Source organism: Lutzomyia longipalpis, chromosome 1 (assembly GCF_024334085.1).
Source record: "Lutzomyia longipalpis isolate SR_M1_2022 chromosome 1, ASM2433408v1".
Taxonomy (NCBI): Eukaryota; Metazoa; Arthropoda; class Insecta; order Diptera; family Psychodidae; genus Lutzomyia; species Lutzomyia longipalpis.
The window spans coordinates 9,551,323-9,572,836 of record NC_074707.1 but is presented as its reverse complement, the minus strand read 5'-3'; the positions used below and the strand labels follow the sequence as shown (position 1 = coordinate 9,572,836).

At 33.9% G+C, this 21,514-nt stretch overlaps 2 protein-coding genes across 4 annotated transcripts in view; both read right to left on the bottom strand.

Annotated features, from left to right (window-relative positions):
• The window catches only part of LOC129787507 (C2 domain-containing protein 5), a 970,947-nt gene that overhangs the window by 125,741 nt on the left and 823,692 nt on the right, over window positions 1-21,514 (bottom strand). The window lies entirely within an intron of this gene.
• Window positions 16,061-21,508, bottom strand: LOC129787537 (toll-like receptor 3). Of its 3 annotated transcripts, none has more exons than XM_055823244.1 (3): window positions 21,266-21,508; window positions 18,253-21,197; window positions 16,061-18,184 (listed from the first exon to the last, which is right to left on the bottom strand). In XM_055823244.1, the coding sequence occupies exons 2-3, from the start codon at window positions 18,264-18,266 to the stop codon at window positions 16,255-16,257; spliced, it is 1,944 nt and encodes a 647-aa protein (XP_055679219.1). In that variant the 5' UTR covers window positions 18,267-21,197; window positions 21,266-21,508; the 3' UTR covers window positions 16,061-16,254. The 3 variants fall into 2 exon arrangements, 1 of the variants encoding a protein (XP_055679219.1); XR_008750240.1 differs by lacking the exon at window positions 21,266-21,508 and having other exon boundaries at window positions 18,253-21,209.

Here is a 21,514-nt window from a genome sequence, read left to right as displayed (position 1 = left end):
GTTTGTCAAAGTTTGTAACTCCCATACATTTTTTAACAAACATGGAAGTGAAAAGGAGTCAAAGCCCTTTTTTGTCAAAGGAGATTACTTTTTAATCTCCAAGTTTGTTATTGACAAAAATAATACCCAAGTTTGTAGAAGTTTGTTATTGTTTGTAAACATTTGTATGAAAATTTGCATGACCTCCCCTTACAGACCTTAGCAAACTATTACAAGCTTGTTTATTTTAATTTGTATCTTTTAAAATAAAAGACATTCTTTTAAATGAAAATTAACAAAATTTATTCATTTTTTTGTCATTACAAGAAGACAATAAAGTATTATTTAATTACATACTGATTACATACTGATCCGCCACCACGTCCATCCGTATGCGACGTCGAGATCTCTTCCATTCTTAAATATCGGTTATAGTTAGGTCATCTCATGGCAAAAGACTGCAGGCAGTGCTAGAAACTTGAAAATTGGCATAAATGTTCCTTAGGGCATATAAAGGAAGGAAAATGAGTGCGGTTTGGTTTCGTCCGCTAAAAAGCATATGGCGGCCAATTTTCAAAATGGCGTCCTTTTGAGCTATAATGTAATCTAAAGTTTATCGTATGTGGCTGAAATTTTAGTATGTTATAGCTGGCATCAATACCTTTCCAACGATAGGTCATTTGACTTCCTAGGTCCCCTAGAACCTAAGATATTGCCATTTTTAGGTTTTTCTTTAGAAGCTCATATCTCCGGTTCTACGTAACGTACAAAGATGTTTGACCTATCATTGGAAAGGTCTTGCAATACTCTACAACTCTCTAGAACATTGCAAATCAATTAAAAGAACATTTATGGGTCAAAAATACAAAAAACAATGTGTAATTTTTGACGCAAAAATTTTCATTAAAAAAATAATTTTATCGGAATAAATTTTTTCCCAGTGTACTGTCCAGATTCAGACGTTTCCAAAACATGGTCATTATAGGCTGTAGCTCAAATAGAACCAGAGTTATAGCGATTTAAAAAACGTGAAATATTGAGAAAAAATTCTTGTAAACATTTCAACAAAAGGCAGAAATTTGTGTTTCATACTTCACTGATAGATGGCGTTGAGTGATGCAAAATTTTTTTATTTACTTTTTTTTGGTAAAATAAGACTTATTTTACATTATAATTATGTTTAATTGACACCACACACCAAAATTAGTCATTACATTAACTAATTAATATCAATTTTCATAAAAAAAGCATGAATGTGTTTTCATTTTTGAATCACAAAAATTTCAGTGACGTATGAAACACAAATTTCTGCCTTTTGTTGAAATGTTTACAAGAAATTTTTCTCAATATTTCACGTTTTTTAAATCGCTATAATTCTGGTTCTATTTGAGCTACAGCCTATAATGACCATGTTTTGGAAACGTCTGAATCTGGACAGTACACTGGGAAAAAATTTATTCCGATAAAATTATTTTTTTAATGAAAATTTTTACGTCAAAAATTACACATTGTTTTTTGTATTTTTGACCCATAAATGTTCTTTTAATTGATTTGCAATGTTCTAGAGAGTTGTAGAGTATTGCAAGACCTTTCCAATGATAGGTCAAACATCTTTGTACGTTACATAGAACTGGAGATATGAGCTTCTAAAGAAAAACCTAAAAATGGCAATATCTTAGGTTCTAGGGGACCTAGGAAGTCAAATGACCTATCGTTGGAAAGGTATTGATGCCAGCTATAACATACTAAAATTTCAGCCACATACGATAAACTTTAGATTACATTATAGCTCAAAAGGACGCCATTTTGAAAATTGGCCGCCATATGCTTTTTAGCGGACGAAACCAAACCGCACTCATTTTCCTTCCTTTATATGCCCTAAGGAACATTTATGCCAATTTTCAAGTTTCTAGCACTGCCTGCAGTCTTTTGCCATGAGATGACCTAACTATTAGGGCGGGATGACTCCTTTTGCATTCTTCCCATGAGTTGTGTTCATAAATTCCCAGCCTAAGGGTTTTGTGGGGCTTCCTGAATATTCCGGCAATCTGCTAGTTTCTCCGTTATCGGTGAAGTTTTACCCAACTAGGTGCACAGATGAAAATTAAACTTAAGTCGCTATCCAAGGAGCTCCTAAATCATCTCGTTATCTATAAATGAATAAAAAAGGATGTTTAATTCGAGGTTAATGCCATTCATAATTGAGGTTATCTTGAAATATCTTACCATATAATGACTTAGATGCCCCCTGAACTCCAAACTGTACGCACAGGTATACAGTTGGAGAATCTTCTCGTAATCATTCATGATTTTCACAAAATATCCTTTTTATCGGTTTTTTCACACCTTTCTTAAACGGCGTCACTCTAATCAAAATTTAACAAACTAACAAACTTTATCAAAAAAGTTTGATAAAGCTTGTAAATGCACCATAATAACAAACTTTTGAACAAACTTTATCAAAAATGTTTGTTAATGTTTGATTTTATAAACAAACCAGCATACAAACATGTTTGTAAAGTTTGTAAAAAGTTTGTTCTTCCAAATTTATTAAAATTTGTTTGCAAAAATTTGTAAAATGTTTGTTAAAGCTTGTACTTTTTTGTATTTTTTCCTGAATTTTCAAACATTTTACAAACAATTATCTCTAAATACAAACCATGTTTGTTAAATTTCATATTTACCTCCAAATTAATATCCTTTAACAAACTTTGACAAACATCGCTACAAACTATTTTTTTCAGAGTAGTTGATCCTTTTATAAAATCTTTGCTGTTCTAAAAGAATTTTCATTTACAATTATATATACTTCACAGGTATAATACACAGATAAATGTACGGGTAAGCTGACCAAGCTTACGAGAGCTGTGTTTCTTTCAGTGTACCAATTTTGTGAGAGCAAACTAGAACGCGAATTTGTTTAAATACATGCAATATCGGGAAAAGTTGAAAAGTCATCCCCCAAGAAATCTTTAAAATGCCATATCTCGGGAACCGCTCCATAGATTTTCGAGTTTGAGCTATCGTTGGAAAGGTCTTAACCTCAACTATAACATATTAAAATATGAAGTAAATCGATAATGGCATTTTCGAAATATTCGAGTTCGAAATTTTCGAAAATTTTGATTTTGACTTTAGCGCCTCTCGCGGTCATTTCTCGAAGTTGCAATGTTCTAGACATTTGTAGGGCTTCACGAAACCTTTCATTTGCACTTGAGTTGATCTAAATCGGACTTGTAGAACCCGAGATATGACATGCCAACTTTGGAAGGCTATATCTCGAGAACGGAGACATAGATTTTCTTCATTTTTGGCATGAAGCTAGATAATATGGTCAACTATAACATATCAAAAAATGAAGCAAATCGATAATGGCGTTTTCGAGATATTCATCGAAAACTCATCGAAAATTTTGTTTTTGATTTTTGGCCCCCTAGCGGTCACTTTTGAAACTTATGATGTTCTAGAGAGTTGTAGGGTTTGTTGAGATCTTTCATTTGACCCCGGGTTGATCAAAATCGGTCAAGCCGTTTTCGAGTTATGGTCGATTTTCGATGAAAAATTGTGGCGGCTATATTGACTAAACGGCTTGACCGATTTTCAAAAATGAGGTATCGTTGGAAAGGTATTGATGGCCCCTACAACATATCAAAATTTCAGCCCTCTAGCTGTAATAGCGGCTGAGATATAGCGAAAACAAAATTTTGAGGTTATTCAAAATGGCGGACGGAGGGGTGGGGGGGTGGATTTGACCTCATAATCGGATTTCTTCAGGTCGATATTTAAACTTTGCCGTTTACCGCAAGTCTCTATCTATCACCGTTCTCTTGCAATTTAAGTTTATGATCCGGCCGGACGGACGGCCGGACGGACGGCCGAACGGACGGCCGGCCGGAAAAAAAATTTTTTTGGCGCATACGTTTTTTGGAATGTGGGGACCCTAATTCGTGCTCATCCCAAGTTTGAGCCCGATCTGACGACTTTCGATTTTGCTCGGTACACAAAAGCTGTGTCTGAAAGAAACACAGCTAAAATCAAGGGGTGTTTATCTGGCGAATAATTCGATATTTTTGGCGAATCTTAGCGAATCATACGAATCTTTGGCGAATTAATTTATACATATACACCCTATAATATAGTAAGTTCCCACAAAGTAAGACGAAGTATATGATTAAAATGTAAAAAGTACCAAACCTTATATAAGTTCCCACAAAGTGTTGTGAAGATGAAGTATATGATTAAAATTTAAAAAAGTATCGAGCCTTATATAGGTTCTTACAAATGTTGTGAAGATGAAGTATATGATAAAAATGTGAAAAAGATACAAGCCTTATATAGTTTCACACTGAGTGTAGTGAAGACGAAGTATATGATTAAAATGTAAAAAAGTATCGAGCCTTATATAGGTTCTTACAAAGTGTTGTGAAGATGAAGTATATGATTAAAATGTAAAAAAGTTACAAGCCTTATATAGGTTCCCACAAAATGTAATGAAGACGAAGTATATGATTAAAATGTAAAAAAGTATCGAGCCTTATATAAGTTCCCACAAAGTGTTGTGAAGATGAAGTATATGATTAAAATGTAAAAAAGTATCGAGCCTTATATAGGTTCCCACAAAATGTAATGAAGACGAAGTATATGATTAAAATGTAAAAAAGTACCAAACCTTATATAAGTTCCCACAAAGTGTTGTGAAGATGAAGTATATGATTAAAATGTAAAAAAGAATCAAACTTTATATAGGTTCCCACAAAGTGTTGTGAAGATGAAGTATATGATTAAAATGTAAAAAAGTATCGAGCCTTATATAGGTTCTTACAAAGTGTTGTGAAGATGAAGTATATGATAAAAATGTGAAAAAGATACAAGCCTTATATAGTTTCACACTGAGTGTAGTGAAGACGAAGTATATGATTAAAATGTAAAAAAGAATCAAACTTTATGTAGGTTCCCACAAAGTGTTGTGAAGATGAAGTATATGATTAAAATTTAAAAAAGTTACAAGCCTTATATAGGTTCCCACAAAATGTAATGAAGACGAAGTATATGATTAAAATGTAAAAAAGTACCAAACCTTATATAAGTTCCCACAAAGTGTTGTGAAGATGAAGTATATGATTAAAATGTAAAAAAGTATCGAGCCTTATATAGGTTCTTACAAAGTGTTGTGAAGATGAAGTATATGATTAAAATGTAAAAAAGTATCAAGCCTTATATAGGTTCTTACAAAGTGTTGTGAAGATGAAGTATATGATTAAAATGTAAAAAAGTATCAAGCCGTATATAGGTTCTTACAAAGTGTTGTGAAGACGAAGTATATGATTAAAATGTAAAAAAGTTACAAGCCTTATATAGGTTCTTACAAAGTGTTGCGAAGACGAAGTATATGATTAAAATGTAAAAAAGTAACAAACCTTTTTAGTAACCTTATAACCTTATTGGTGTGGTGTTTGTTTTAACTTAGTACACCACCAAGGTAGGTACCCTCATATAGCGAATATTCCGAATATTGGTGAATAAACCGAATCTTTGGTGAATAATCCGAAAATCCGAAGATATTCATTCGATTAACACCCCTGGGTAAAAATACTTAAAATAAAATTTAAAAAAATATATATTAAAGAAAATAACAAATTATCAGGAAAAACAATTCTTAATTTAAAGTGAACTTCACGAGGAAAGAAGATAACAATCAAAGCCCACATGATGGCATTTAATCCAATAATTAAGGTCTTTTCCCTGTCATCCAATTGATCACTATCACGCATTTATCACGAGACGCATATCAGTCTCGGGTGAGATGTTATTCTGCGTGTTATCTGCAAAATGCTGTGAGAGACCCTTTTAGGTGTGTCGCACAATTCAATTAACGACACATCACAACGCCCTGGAGGAATTTATCTTGATTTACCTTGGCAAACGGAAATCAAGATCTCCTCCTTGGTGCGCGATACGACGAATTGAGTGGACTGGCTCTGGTCATACACCATGGCGCCGCAAGACCCCGCGCGCGAGGATTTCGCATCACGCAACTTTTCACTATCTCATCGACTTTCTTGATGGTGCTTGTCAGTGAAATCAGTGGACCTTTTTGCTTCTATTTTCGCGCGCGCCAGCAACTCTGAGGCCACAAATCACGCAATGCCGACATTCAGCAATTCGCCATGGCGCATTATGAATTTATTTCAATGGCGCATCTTGAGGGGCTCGCAAAGAGTGGTGTGTGCTCTCCTCCTCAAGTATCCATGGCATGTTGATCGGCATTTGTGGGTATATACTCCATTGCTGCTGAAGGTCCCGCATGCGAGAAAGTCTGATGAGGTTAGAAGTGCATGTGGCGGGAGGATTAAGCGGTGTTCGGTGTGCTAATGGATTTGTTTGGTAATTTGAGGCGCAACTGCGAAGAGAGGCGCCGACAACAAGAGGCTGTTCAAATATTTGACCCAGAAGAACCAACGTGAAGAATCCTCCATCAGAACACCAACGAAATTGCTGCAAATTGGACAAATGCAAGTGTTTGGGGAATGGACCGATGGATAAACATTTTCAACATGATTTTGCGCGCTTTGAGGATTTTTATCTCCCATTTGCTCTTCTCACCATCAAAGAGTGTGAAAGATTTTTTTTTATAATTGAAGAATCCTCACTGTGAGAGCTTATTTTTTTGTGAAGTGTTCTCAAATGGTTCTAAAGTGCTTAGAATTTCGATGGGAATAATTTCTAGGTTGATGAGTTAATATCTTTGGGAAATTGTATTAAGTAATGGAAAGTTTACATAAATGAGTGAAGCTTTATGTGAAAGGCAAATATATTTTTTAAACAATTATTTCTTAAATGTTTAGCAAATTCTTTATTGTTTCATCGGTAACTTTTAACAAATCTTCTAGAAAAATAGGTTAATAAATAATTAATTTTAAAAATTCAAATAAACTCTGTGTACCGTCAAAATACTTTGCACGTTTATCCAGGCCTCTCGTATTTTGGTCAAGGCACCAGAATGTCGTGAACATTGGAGATTATTTCACTTGTTCGAGTGAAATTGCAATCCTCCTGAGTACAAACACAATAAACTTCAGTGTCACGTAAAAGTCATATAGAAATTAAGAAGAAGAAAAAAATTAACATATAATTCTCAGCAGCAGACAAAATAGAGGTGTGCCGACTACAAATCACTTTCGCAACTCCATTGAATGTCTCGCAATTCGTCAAACGTTGAGAATTTTGCGTGAATTCTAAGAGAGAAGGAGATGCTTGTTTTACAGCGAAGCATAGAGATTGAATTCTAAGAGCTAGCGAAGATATTGAGGAAATATGGGTTTCACAGTTTCTGCAACACTGATTAAAATCGTGCTTAAGAAAATCCCTCTGGGCTCGTCGAAGGAGGTGCGGTTTACTTGGCAAATCCCCGATCAATGTGATTAATTTCTCAATTTTTATTCAACCCCTTTATTGCCACAATATTGAATCAATATTAACTTTTCAATTCTCCGCGCACTTGATGCTATTCATGGGGATTTCTCTTGAGATTTCTTTGAAGTTATATGCAAAGAACATTCCGAGTGCCTTTGGGTGGTTTATTGGGAATGAGCTGCTGTTGATGCTTCCGCGCAAGTCGATCAGATTGAATGAAATTTCCAACGAAAAAAAGGAAGCAAGGAATTTAAATGGGAATTTCATTGCTTAAGGGTTGATTTTGTTGCTTTCTTGCTCTCAATATACCTACTCTACTACCTATAAAGGTAAATTTAACCAATCAATAGAAGAACATTTCCTTGACTTTCTTTAAACTTATTCTTTTGCTAATAAATTTGCTGAATTCTTTTAAAATTCTCATTGATCAATGTCCAGTATTAAAAACGTGACGACTTGCAAATAAATCAAACATTTTGATCTCACTTCTACGCCCAAAATTTATCACAGCAATTTCGATGGTTGTTGGCAAATTTGCAGACCATCCCACAATTTTTGCACCATAAATGAATTCCTCTGCATTTTGGTTGCAGTTTCTTCGTCAATTGTAGTATTTTATTGCCTCCCTTTTTTCTCGCGCACGATCTTGGGGTCAAATGTTTATTTTTTTATTTTTATTTTCTCCCGAAAAGCAGCATTTCTCTGCGTTCAAACTTAATAAATATGTTCACGAGGATCGCTTTTTCGTTGCGGTCAATTTTTAATCTTGAAATGCACTTTAATTGTGCACCCAATTCTTGTCTTTTTGATGTAATTGTCCCAAAGAGACGTCTCCGTGCAGGTTTCAACTGTGTTGAAGAAGAAGAATTCCAGATGTTTAAATTGACCCAATTATTTCGTGCACCGAAGATGGTTTCATAATTAAGAAATCTCTTTTCGTATATGCTGAAAAGGTTGCGCCGATTGATTGGAAATTTAATCAAAAGGAATTTTTGTTGTAACCAACTGTGGAATTCAGGGCAATATTTTGCAATTGCGATGGAAAACAAAATAAATATGTTGCTAAAAATAATTCAGAATATCTCTTTGGAGGGTCATGAGGAACCCCCATTGCTGGAAGAATTTTATTTCTTGAAAGAAGTAGAAAATTTTCAGAAGATCTTGGTAATAATTTTCACACAAAAACCCAATAAATTCCCATTGATTGGGGAAATAGAAGCAATGGAGCTTGAAATGCGGGACAATTGATGAGCATAGTGGGACTACTCATGTAGAGTGCTCTCAAAGTGCTCCTGGCCAGATGTTGTGTGCACCGGACCAATTAACATCCACAACACCATCGAGTCATCCTGACTTTGTCGCATCAATAAACATTCATTACTCTATTATATTGTGGAAAAGCACCTCAAGACGCGTTCCTCGCATTTGTCCACCATTCTCCCCAACTTCTTGCAAGAAGATGGAAAATTTATGGTACCATTCGTGCATTCCACAGAACCCCTACCTGAATTCTCCGTGTGTGCATCTCAATCCCCGCCGCAGACTCGTGAGAGGTCTCGTATTTCATCCCATGTTGTCCATCAATCGCTTTTCCACGCGCGCTTTAGCAAATGGGATCAGCGTGTGAAATCTCCAAGTAAAGGCGATCATCACAAATCCCTGCCTTCGATGACTGCGGCTTTTGTGCCACACACCGAAGGAATTATAGAAGACAATTGCCCAATGATCTGAAATATTCGATGACATGCACATTGAAAACAATCCCCCTTCGTCTAATCTCCCATCGTGATCGCGCGCACAAGACCACGCGGCCCCAAAGACATGGCCCCAAAGGCACGGCCCCTCTGCGTATTAAGGTCACAACACGTCAGAGCTTTACATCAATTTGGACACTTCGTCTGATCCTCGAGAGATCTATTGGTTAATTCGCTGATTGTGCGGCTCTTGGAAATCCCATCGATTGCTTTTCATTCCTTCAATTGTGATGAAACCAATCTCTCTGCTGATGGTCATGGCAAACAATAGAAATTACATCTGAGCCCCAGACACCGCGACTTAATTAATCTTCTCACCATCCTTTTGATCTCTGTCTGTGTGCCTTTTGGCCAATTAAAATCTCCCAAATTGTTCAATTAAATTTATACTTTCTGTTTTCCATTTTTGCAGAATGTCCAGCGTTTATCTAAATGTGATAAAGGTGGCATTTTTAAAATTTTATTTAAGCCCCTTTCTGTTGGTTAATTGAGTCTTTAAAGGGTAATGAATCAGAGCTTTTTCTTCCTTAATTGATTTCTTGAAAGATTTTTACATTTTTGAATCAGAAACAGAGATATTTTGAAGATTTAAAAATATTTAAGATTAATCCAACTTTCAGACTTCTTCAACGATTCTTGTATCATTTATGGTTAATTATGAGCCCCTTGTCAAATTCAGATGTAAAAGATTTTATTATTTTAACCAAAAGACAAATTGTGGGTAATTTTGTAATAAAATTTCACTGACTTTCTGTTTAACTTTCTTGTAATTCGTTGTCATTTAGGGGTCCAATGTCTTTAAATTTAAATAGGGAATGACCCCCATTTAAGACCCCACACGAATTGTAATAAATCTTTCTCAATTAGTTACATTAAATTTTAATTTCTCTCCTCATTTTGTTTTAAAATAAATTTCTTTTTCTTTAATTTTTACTTTTTAAATTTCATTCCAAAAGATTTTCTATGAAGTAAAAAGGCTTTTTAGACCCTTATTAATTTTGAAGCTTCTGGAACTCATTTTATTAAAAAGATTTAAGAAAAATAGAGCCTGATAAATGTGAAAAATTAAACGAAATGTCAAAAAATCATGTCATTTAATGAATTTTTAATTAACAATTGTTTTTTAAAGTAATCAATAAATTTTCTTTTAATCTAATTGAAAATCTATTTTAATCCTTTTTGGCATTTTCTTGAAATCTCTCAGTGGCAAAATCACATTCGAGGAAGTGATGGAAAAGTTGTTCTTTTATGCAAATTACAAGTTCAATTAAAAGTGCAACAAACAATTGAAACGCAAATTGAATGCGAAGAAGTTCAAGAGTTCAAGCTATTTCAAATTTTATTGGTAAGCCATAAATCCAAATGTGCTTTCTCAACGGCCATCGTGTGTGGCTTCCTCCATTTAACATTGCGCGTGTTAATTGTCAAGCACACCGCAGTGCAATTGAAGGCGTTTTACAAGAGCAATTCAAATTAAATGTACATCGTGCGCAGTTCACCGGGAGGTCAGTGATTGCCCAATTGGATCAAAATGTCGCGCATGAATCTGTGTGGTCCCCCATCCGCGGGGAGAGTCTATGAGAAAATTCCCTTCTTCGCCAAGTTCGCGCGCGAGAGTAATTTCGCAGCGCAGAGGGCAAAACCGCGTGTCCGTTGAAAAAAAAGTCAATTAAATGGAAAATAACTGCAGTCGACCTCTTCGAGGTCTTCGAAAATGAGAAAAGTTTATTGATTCGTCTGGGCGGGATTGGATGTTTTTTTTTTTATTAAGTTTCGTCTTCTTGCCAAAAAGTCAACTCACACAGTGAACTGACAATTTCGTCTCCTTTTCTGCGCGAGCAACGCGAGTTTTGGGAGATGGAACAAAGAGGAGAAAAAGCAGAAAACCTCGCACGAATGCGATGGTATAGAAGAAATATGGAGGAACGTGGAGAATGCGAAAAATGTATAAGAAAAGGGAGGAGAATCACTCGAATTGGCATTCCAATGAATTATTTATGATTGTGAAAATCAGTCATGTTGAGGATTTTTTCCCAATTTGCGGAATAATTTTTCACAGAGATGAGATTTTCAACTTTGGCTGCAATAGTGAGAATTTGGTGACAAAAATGTCGAGTTATTTCTGGACCCATCGCATTCGGATAATTCAATTCAAATGAATTCCACGTGAGTTTATGCGCTATCATGGCACTCATGGAAGATCTTGCAGGAGGGAGATTTCTTCTTTTTTTTTAACTTTATCTCATTTTATCCGCCGCCACAGAGTCTTGGCAGTGAGAAGATTCCTAATAAATTCATTTCTTGCAACATTGTTTTACTTTGTGGTTTGCACAACATTGGAAGTCAAGGGTACGAAATGGTAATTTCCATTTGCTTTTAGATGAAGATTGCGAGATGAACTGATGGTTATTAAGGCGATAAAAACGGCAAAAATATTCGAATCTTTTAACTTCATGGCTTGAAAGATTTCTAGAAATTTTTAATTCTTGAGTTTTATTGTTAGAAAAGCTTTAGAACTTTTGAATCCTTCAGGGAACTATCTAGAAAAGATCTAGGAGTTTTTGGACTTCTGCACTGCATAGCTAGAAGCCAGAATTTTTGGATTCTTGAGTTGCAATAGCAAGAAAATCGTTAGAATTTTCGAACCCTTTAGCTTTGTGGCTAAAAACTATCTAGATTTTTTTTTAAAATTCTTAAACATTATGACTAGAAAGTGTCTCAATTTTTTAATTCTAATACCTAATATGTAATTAATAAAATTACGGAGGTTTTTAATTCTTGAGGTACATGACTAGAAAAGATCTAGAATATTGGAGTTCTTGAGCTGCGTGGCTAGAAAAGATTAAGAAATTAAATTCTTGAATTCTTGAGCTGTCTGGCTAGATAAGATCAACCAATTATTATCCTTGAGCCTCATGATTAAAAATTAGCTAGATTTTCTTTAATTCTTAATTTTCATAACTAGAAAATGAAAAAAAAAATAAAATTTTCAGTTCAACGGCTAGATAAAGCTCCAGATTTTTTAATTAACCAAAAGAACTCTTAGAATATTTGGGTTCTGAGTCTCATTCAGATTTACATTTACTTCTAGAATTTAATGACCTACCTCAGGCTAGAAATTGCAGATTCATGGACCTATATAGCAGTGGAATTCTGGTCCGCATGGCTAGAAAAGCATCAAATTAACATAAAAATCCACAATTTATTTTATTTAAAAAAAAATTAAAAGTTCATTCTCAACTACATTCTCTTACTACACTAGCCTTGAAAGCTCATCATCCTACAGCATAGATTACCATCCAAGAACTTCAACCCAAGCATAGAAGTGAAACAATTGGCCCCCGGATCTTCCCTCCTAAAAACATTCAATTTCATCACACACGTGCGCAATATAATTGGGGAGAGTGTCTTGTGTGAATTCCATCGGCAATGTGGAAATCTCCCTAATTGCTTCTGGAATTCATTTCTTACTGCGGTACGGCTCCTCCTCATTTTCGAGGATCAGCAAGAGTGACTCGGAGCAAACAAAACCTCTTAGAGGCTCTTTGATCACGAAGGCACGCGCCTCATTAGTGTGATGATGAATTTCTCTCCTTGTGCATGTGCCAACTCATTAGACAATTACCTGGGCGATGGGGGCTGTCAGATGGACCCATGCATGATTGACTGATTGCCGGAACGCGTCAACACCTCCATGTGGCCACTTGGCTTATTGAGGAGCCTTATTAAAATTAATACATCAACCTCTTCCAAAAAAAAGCTTCATGTGCGAGGTTGCTGGAACCTCCCTCGCAGGCATAAATTCCAAGTTTAGCTTGAAAAAAAAAACTTTTACTTGCATTAATTAAGAAGCAGAAGCACTGCAACTTGTTGATTTTCTCCCAAACTCAATCCACACGATGTTGATTCCAAATTCGGAAGAATTGAAAAAAAATTGCATAAGAAGATCTCTTTTTGTCGCGATCGGCACGCACTTCGCGATATCGTCAATGGGCAAAAAAAAGCCCCGACACTCATTTCACAGTGCTGAAGCATAAAAAAAGGTGCACGGAGTTGCGGATAAAAAAAGACGCCAATTGATCGCATAAAGTCTGGGATGATGATCGAAATCGGCAATAAAAAAGGCAGAGAGACGATAAGCCGCCAACATTGGAAATCTTCAATTTTTTTCGTGTTTGGCGGCGCTTTTGCGGATACGATCGAAGATTTGGGATTTTGGAAGTGAAATTCCGTGCGCGGCAAAAACAGATAAGACCTACACCACCGAAATTGGTCCATTAGCTACCAATTTTGCGATTAAACAAAATTCATTTTGCCACTCTTGGAGTGCGAAAGATCGCGATCAAGCTGGAGTACATGGTATTGGCAGATTGAGATAAAATTCAGTAGCCAGCAACAGAAGATGTAAAGACGGTTTTGGAGATTGTTGTTTAAAACCAAGGGAGGATGTTTGTGATAAGATGGTGTACTTTTATGGGTTTATTCATTTCCGTTTTAACTGTTTTTCATTTCTTTGAAAGAATTTTCCTGAATTCGATAATAAGGCGAAATTTTCTTTACCTTTCAACTCACTAGAAATGTAAATGATGAAGATTTAGAGGTTGATTCTGCCAAAAATCTTTTCTTTTCTTAGAGTTTGTGAGTTGTAAGATTTTTAATATTCCGTAAAAAATTTTCTAAGATTCTAACAGCTTCTATTTTTTTTTAAATCGTGATAAAAATTCTTTCTAGAAATCTTTAGAGATATTTCTGGATGATTTCTGGAATAAAAATTTTTTAGTTTTTCTCATAATGCACGACAATAAAATTATCTAAAATCATCAACTGTCAAAATCTTAAAATAACTTGTAAATTATAAGAAAGACTTTTCACAGAATCGACTCCTTAAAAAATCTAAATCTTTAAATTAATTTCTGAATCCTTCATAACTAATTAAAACTTGTTGAATTTTTTACTTGGAAAAATTTGAAAACTTAAGAATTGTTATGATTTGAATTTTTAAGACGATTCTTTAATACTTTCCAGCGATGTCTTGACTTTTTATTTCAAGGTTCAGAAAAAAAATAAAGCTTCAATTTTGAGAATTCTTTAAAGTATTCTATTCCATTCTATGAGCTTTTAGAAAAGTTTCTTTACCCATTCCACCTAACATAACTTTCAAGTAGAATTTGCCAAGAATTTCCATAACTTGCCGGTGCATTAACATTTCGTGTCACAAGACGGGCTTTTGAAGTGCGTGTCCATGTGCACTTGTTCTCCATCCGATAATCACTTAATCCAGTCTCTATGCAGATCACCCAGACATGCACTTTAGCCACAAAGTTTGTTGATGAATTGGCATTGCCACTCTCCTCGTGTCATTCACATGATCATTTGGGGCTTTCAAAGCTGGAATTGCGGGGGTGTCGTCAATCAAATTCACAAAGCCCCCTGGAGGGAGATTTTTTCTTCGCAGCTTGCGCATCTTTACCCCAGAAAAGAGAGAGAAAAAGGGAGAAGATGTGTGATATTTCCATGCCACGGGGTTAATTTAGCACCTTAATTGCAAGATGTGAATGTGACAAATCCCCCTGAGGCTGAGCACTAAAAGCCGCTTCGGTGGCTTTTATCACAGGTCATTATGCAATTGCAATTTTCTGCATAATTGCAAAATGCATACACCAGTGTCAAATCACATTGAGAGCTATTAGTGCTGAATAGTTAATTAACCTTTGGAATGCGGAGCGGGGTCGTTGAACGACCCCAGCGCTATATTTCGTGCTATAACTCAATAAATATAAAAGATAGCGTTTCCATCTTTTGGAAATAAGTTCTTTGGTTATCTGAGGAGGTTGTGTAAAAATTTCAGCGCAATCCGTCCACCACAAGAAAAATTTTTAAGGAAAATGTAGAAGAAGGAAATTCAAAAATTGGTGTAACGGCCATGCTGCGGAAAATTTCTTAGAATGAAGTTAGTCACATCATAAATCATATGGTTGAAGGGTTGTGTTTACTTTCTCACTTTACCTTCTCAGTGTCAGAATTATCGCGAATAAGTAACATAAACAACATAAAACATAATTAGAAGCATATAAATGTGCAAAACAATAAAGAATAATCGAGAAATATTGCTATTTATCATGATGCGGGAAGTGAGGGGAATGATGGGGAAGAGTGAAAAAAAAATAGCAGTTGCGGTCAACTTCGTGGCAAATTTCTCGAGAAGAAATTGTGAAAAATGAGTGAAAAATGTTTTTCCCTAATATCTTCTTCTGCGTGTTTCCGGGTGGCGAATTTGTGATGCAAGGGGCAAGAGGACTATATAAGGAATCTATAGGCACTAACCCGACAACTCCAGGTTGTATAGTTTGGGAGAAAATTGGCCTTCTTTTTGGGGTCGTTCAACGACCCCACCTTCGCATTCTACGTAACTACCAAGGCCTCCGCATTCCAAAGGTTAAATCACGACTTTGTACCTCATTTTTTTACCTTCTCATCAGTTGAGTTTCTTGAGCTATTCTGTGAAGCTCCAAAATCTTTTGATATTTGGACCGTTAAATTGCAAAGAATTACTCCCAAATCGATACTTTGTAAACTCTCTCACATTTTTTCTTGCAACTTCTTACCAGACAATATACGTCGTGCTGTCTTCTGGGGCATTTTTCATTGCTGATGAATTCAATGAGACATTCATCATTCGTCGCTGTCAGAGGCTGAAGAAAAAAACGCGATCCACATCAAAAAGTTTATTTTCCAACCACAGAAGTCACTTGGAGATGACTTCTTGGACTCTCCTTAAAGTCTTTTGCATTGTTCTCTCTCATATTTTGCACTCTGCAACATGTCGAATGTCCATCAAAAGCACGAAGAATTTATGATTTAAATCATGATATTGATGCTCCGCCAAGGGGGAGGTGATTTATTCAATGAAGAAGTACACCACATAAAGATTTATATTTATTTTATACAAAGCTTCTTTATTTTATCGTAATAAAATTATTAAAGTAAAATACATCCACTAAAATAATGTACAATGGTCTATCTAAAAAAAATCGTTTTTCCTTTTTAATTTTACCTTCTAGCATAAAACATAGTATAGAACATACCTATTTAAAATTCTTTTCTTGTTTTACATTGTTGAGAAATTTGTGAGAGCACTTTCATTTTCCCTTTCATTTCTCCGGCGAAAACCGAATGTATCAAATCTTTTGAGAATGACGAACAAATTAATAAAAACTATAACAGCCAGTAAGAAAATAATTATATAATTTGCAGCATTAGTTGAGTTATCAGATTGCAAAATGTATTTTGGGTTTGTTAATAATTCATCATTAATTCTATCATTAGAATGATAATTTTCACTCATAGAACGACCCAACATTTCTGAATGATTCTTGACAATATTTTCCAAATATTCAAACTTTTTGTCGGTTGAATTTGAATTCTTTTCTATTGATTCTGATAGATTTTCAATAATTGCAGTTAGATTATTGTTTGAGTTTGAAATATCTTTATTTTTCACTGCTTGATTTATTGAATTTCTCAACTCTTGGATTGTTTCGTTAAAATCTTTGAAATCATTGAATTTTCTTTCCAAATTGTTAAGTTTTTGTGACAAGAATGTGAATTTTTCATCAAGTTTTGCTCTAGCAACATCCGAACCATTTGAATCTCTCAACAGTTCTCCTTCGCTGTAGCGATAGCACTGAATTCCATCAATATTCGTTGCATTAACTGGCAAAGTTTTATCAATAAATATATTTAGTCTTCCATTTCTTTTAATTTTATTCATCAACATAAATAGTCTTGAGCATTTAAATTTATTATGAGAGAGTCCAATTTGATTTAAATTCGACATCCAGGTATTTAGATTGTCAGATATATCAGAAATTTGATTTCCACTCAAGTCCAAGTATTGGAGATTTTTAAAAACTGACATTACAGATTCATCAAAGGCTTCCAAACGATTGAATGCCAAATTCAGGTGCTGTATAATATTCCTCTCATTAAATTCATCGTGAAAGAGGTGATAAATGTAGTTTTTACGCAAGCTTAATTTCTTCAATTTTGTCAGTTGGTAGAAGCACGAACCAATATTGTCAATTAAGTTGTCGTCTAAATTTAATTCAATTAAATTTGTACATTTGCAAATATCCTGAAGATTTCCCAATTTATTGTGGCTCAAATTAATCTCCTGAAGTGACAAAACAGAAGTTCCAAGAGTAAGATCAGAAATTAAATTATTTTGAGCATTTAACTTCTGACAAGAACCTTCCATTGCGAGACTTTCAATTTTGTTGTTAAAAACATCGAGAAATTTTACATTCAAGTTTTTCACGTCTAATTTCGTTAGTTTGTTGAATTGCAGACTTAGCGTTAGATTTTTCTTCAAAATATCCCCAGAGACGTTGAAACTTTTCAAATTGTTGTAGCTAATGTTCAACAATTCACAGCTTTGTCCGTTAAATTGATTCATATTGAAATTTTCAAGGAGATTTGAGTGAAGTATTAATTTTTCAATCTCCACTTCTTTTAGAACATCTCCGGATAATTCTGTAATTTTATTATTTGACAAATCCAGTTTTTTGATATGTTTACCTGGCTTGAAGAGAGGTTTTGTTAAACTTGGAATAGCATTGTGAGATAAATTCAGTGCTTTTAAATTTTGGCAATTGTAGAAAGCATTTTCATCAAAAGATATAATTGCATTTGATGATAAGTCCAATTCCTTCAATTCTTCGCAATTAATTTGATTAACATTCTTTAACGTTGTCTTTGTCACCAAAAACGTTTCTAAGTCCGGTAAGATTTTTAGCAATGCTCCTGGAATGTTGCTTATCGTTGAGTCCTTAATTTCCAAAGAAGTTATCATTACTTGTCGATCAAAATAATATTCTCGATCATTTGGGAGTTCGAAGTTTACTATTGAGCACTTGTACTCTGTCTGATATCTATTCCCTTTATATACATCTCTTAATCTTTGCCAGTCATGACAGTGGACATTAATTTTCTCAAGTCCCAAAACACTCACAGAAAAACACAGAAGAATAATCACATTCCTTTTAACAAAAACAAAAAAATTAATAATTACTTCATTTTCAGTTAAAAAAAAAGTAATAAAAATCACCTCAAATGCCACATTTTTCACAAATTAATTTTCCTTTCTGATGGTTACTGAAGTGTTTTCGTCAAAGTTAAGAGAAAGACTGACATTGTTGACTAAATATTTCTCTACTCGTGGAAGTAAATTCTTTAAACTTATCGCTGAATACACATTTTTGTGCACATTTCTTCGATAAAACACACAAAGCTGTTTATATCAAGACTTAGAGCTCGATATTCGTCATTTGAGTGGAGCTGCTGACTTGATAAGAATACACTTCTTTAGAAGAAACTGCAAAAGATTAGGGCTGAATGTTTTTCAGAGAAATTACAAATAACATTTTTTTTTCTAGAATTATTTATTTCACATAAGCTTTTTTGGTGGGAGCTGAGGTATTTCACATAGTTTTATCTACAAAATCCCAAATATTTTGTGATTGAAAAATATTTTGTCTAGATTTTTTCGTTTATGCTGTATCCTTCTCAATTTTAAAAGTCATCCTTTTTTTCAGATCTGACCCAGGGGTATGTAACTATTGCGTTCATGGTGCAATTTCTTACGTTTATTCGTGCGTTATACTACACTCATCCTTACATTTTTGCGTTCTAACTTGCGTTCGTATTTAAAGATTCCATAAAAAGATTTCACATTTTGGTTTCATGGTTCATCTTTGGTCATAGTTATTCCTCTCCTGGAAAATCTCATAAAAAGAAGACGAATTTCTGGATGATTTGTTATGTTTGTAGTCATGACCTAAAACTATTATTGAATTGTTTTTTAAATATATTTTTTTATCTATATCTTGGCATTTCTTTTCAAAATATGGTATACAATCAATTCCATTAATATTCGGACCTATCATTGGCGTTATTTTTTCAATGAATATGTAATTTTTATTTCTTGGGATTATGTCAAAAAACTTATACAGATCGATGCATTTAAATTTATTGTAAGACAATTCAATTTCGCGTAAAGCAAACATCGAGGAATATATATTGTTAGATATATTGTCAATCATGTTCCCATTCAAGTTTAAGTATCTGATGCTTCTGAAAATGAACATTTCATACTCATCAAATGTTACCAATTTGTTAAAAGCCAAATTAAGGTGTTGAATGCTATTCATTTCACTAAATTCATCGTGATAGAATTGATGAATGTGATTTCTTTGTAAACTTAATTTCTCTAATTTTGTCATTTGATAGAAGCATGTACCAATATTGTCAATCATATTTTCGTCTAAATTTAATTCAATTAAATTTAAACATTTGCAAATGTCCTGAATATTATTTTTCAATTTATTATTACTCAAATTTATCTCCAGAAGCGATGAAAAAGTAGTGCCGAGAGAAATTTCAGAAATTAAATTATTTTGAGCGTGAAATTTCTGGCAAAAACCATCCAAAACGACGCTTTTAATTTTGTTATTGGAAGCATCAAGAAATGTTATATTTAAATTGTTTACGTGTAAATACGTCAATTCGTTGAATTGCAAATTTAGCGTTAAGTTTTTCTTCAAGAAACTCTCAAAACTAAAATTTTTCAATTTGTTGTAACTTAAGTCCAACAATTCACATTCCTGTATATTAAACAGATTTGTATCAAAGGTCTCAAGGAAATTTGAGCGAAGTATAATTTTTTTAATGTTAACTTCTTTTAGAACTTCTTCGGATATATTTGTAATTTTATTATTTGACAAATCTAATTCTTTAATATATTGACCAGGTTTGAATAGGGGTTTTGTTAAACTTGAAATATTATTGTGAGATAAATTCAATCCTTTTAGTATTGAGAAACTGTGAAAAGCATTTACATCATATGAAGAAATAATGTTAGACGATAAGTCCAGATACGTTGAATTTTTACAATTAATTTTAAACTTATGAAGTGAGTCAAAGAAGTGGGTACAGGTTGTAACATCCAGTGCCATTCCACAACATTTAATTATAAGAATGCGGTTTAGTGAAGTATGTCTTATTGAAACGGTTTTTAGATTTTCTAATGTATCTTTTAGTCTATATCTTGACAATTCTTTTAGATTCATGTAGCAGTGAATTCCATAAATATTCAGTGTCTTCATTGACAATTTTTTGTCGATAAATAAGTAATTTGTATTTTTTGGGATATTATTTAGCAACTTATATAGATCGATGCATTGAAATTTGTTGTAAGACAATCCGATCTCGCGTAAAGACATCATCCTAGAATATATATTGTGAGATATATTATAAATCATATTTCCATTCAAATTTAAGTATCTGATGTTCCTGAAAATGAACATTTCATACTCATCAAATGTTACCAATTTGTTAAAAGCCAAATTAAGGTGTCTTATACTATTCTCTGCATTAAAATCATTGTGATATAACTTATGAATGCGATTTCTCTGCAAACTTAATTTCTTCAATTTTGTCAGTTGGTAGAAGCACGAACCAATATTGTCAATTAAATTGTCGTCTAAATTTAATTCAATTAAATTTAAACATTTGCAAATATCCTGAAGATTTCCCAATTTATTGTGACTCAAATTAATCTCCTGAAGTGACAAAACAGAAGTTCCAAGATTAAGATCAGAAATTAAATTGTTTTGAGCATTTAACTTCAGACAAGAACCTTCCATTGCGAGACTTTCAATTGAGTTATTGAAAACATCAAAGTATGTTACATTTAAAAAGCTGACGTCTAAAAATTTTAACTCATTTAACTCCAAACTGAGCACTGAATATGTCTTATATTTAAATTCGCTTGTGTTAATTTCTTTCAATTTGTTGTGACTTAGGTCCAACGAATGGCAGTTTTGTCCTCTAAATTCATGATTTTCAAACTTTTTTCGATCAAACCAATATATCACGTCATCGCACTTGTACCTTATTGGTGTATATCGCTCCAAATCATGGCAGTGGATATTTGTTTCTTCAATGTCTTGCCCCAAAGCACCAGCAGATACGCACAGAAGAATAATTATATTCCTAAACAAAGATGCAAAACTAATAAACTATTAAACTTCACTAATCGAAAATAAATCAATGAAAATCACCTCATATAGCACATTTCTCACAAATTAAATTTCCTCGCCTTATTGTCACCACAGTTTATTCGTCAAAGTACAGAGAAAGACTGATGTAAGTAAAGAACTTACTGAAGAAAATTCTCTAAGTTTATCTCTGAATTCACATTAATGTACATATTTCTTCGCAGAAATGCTACAAAATGAAACTAATTATTCGCGTAGCTATTCGTCACTCGGTTGAAAAACCCATTCGATAAGAAATTCACTTCCAATTTG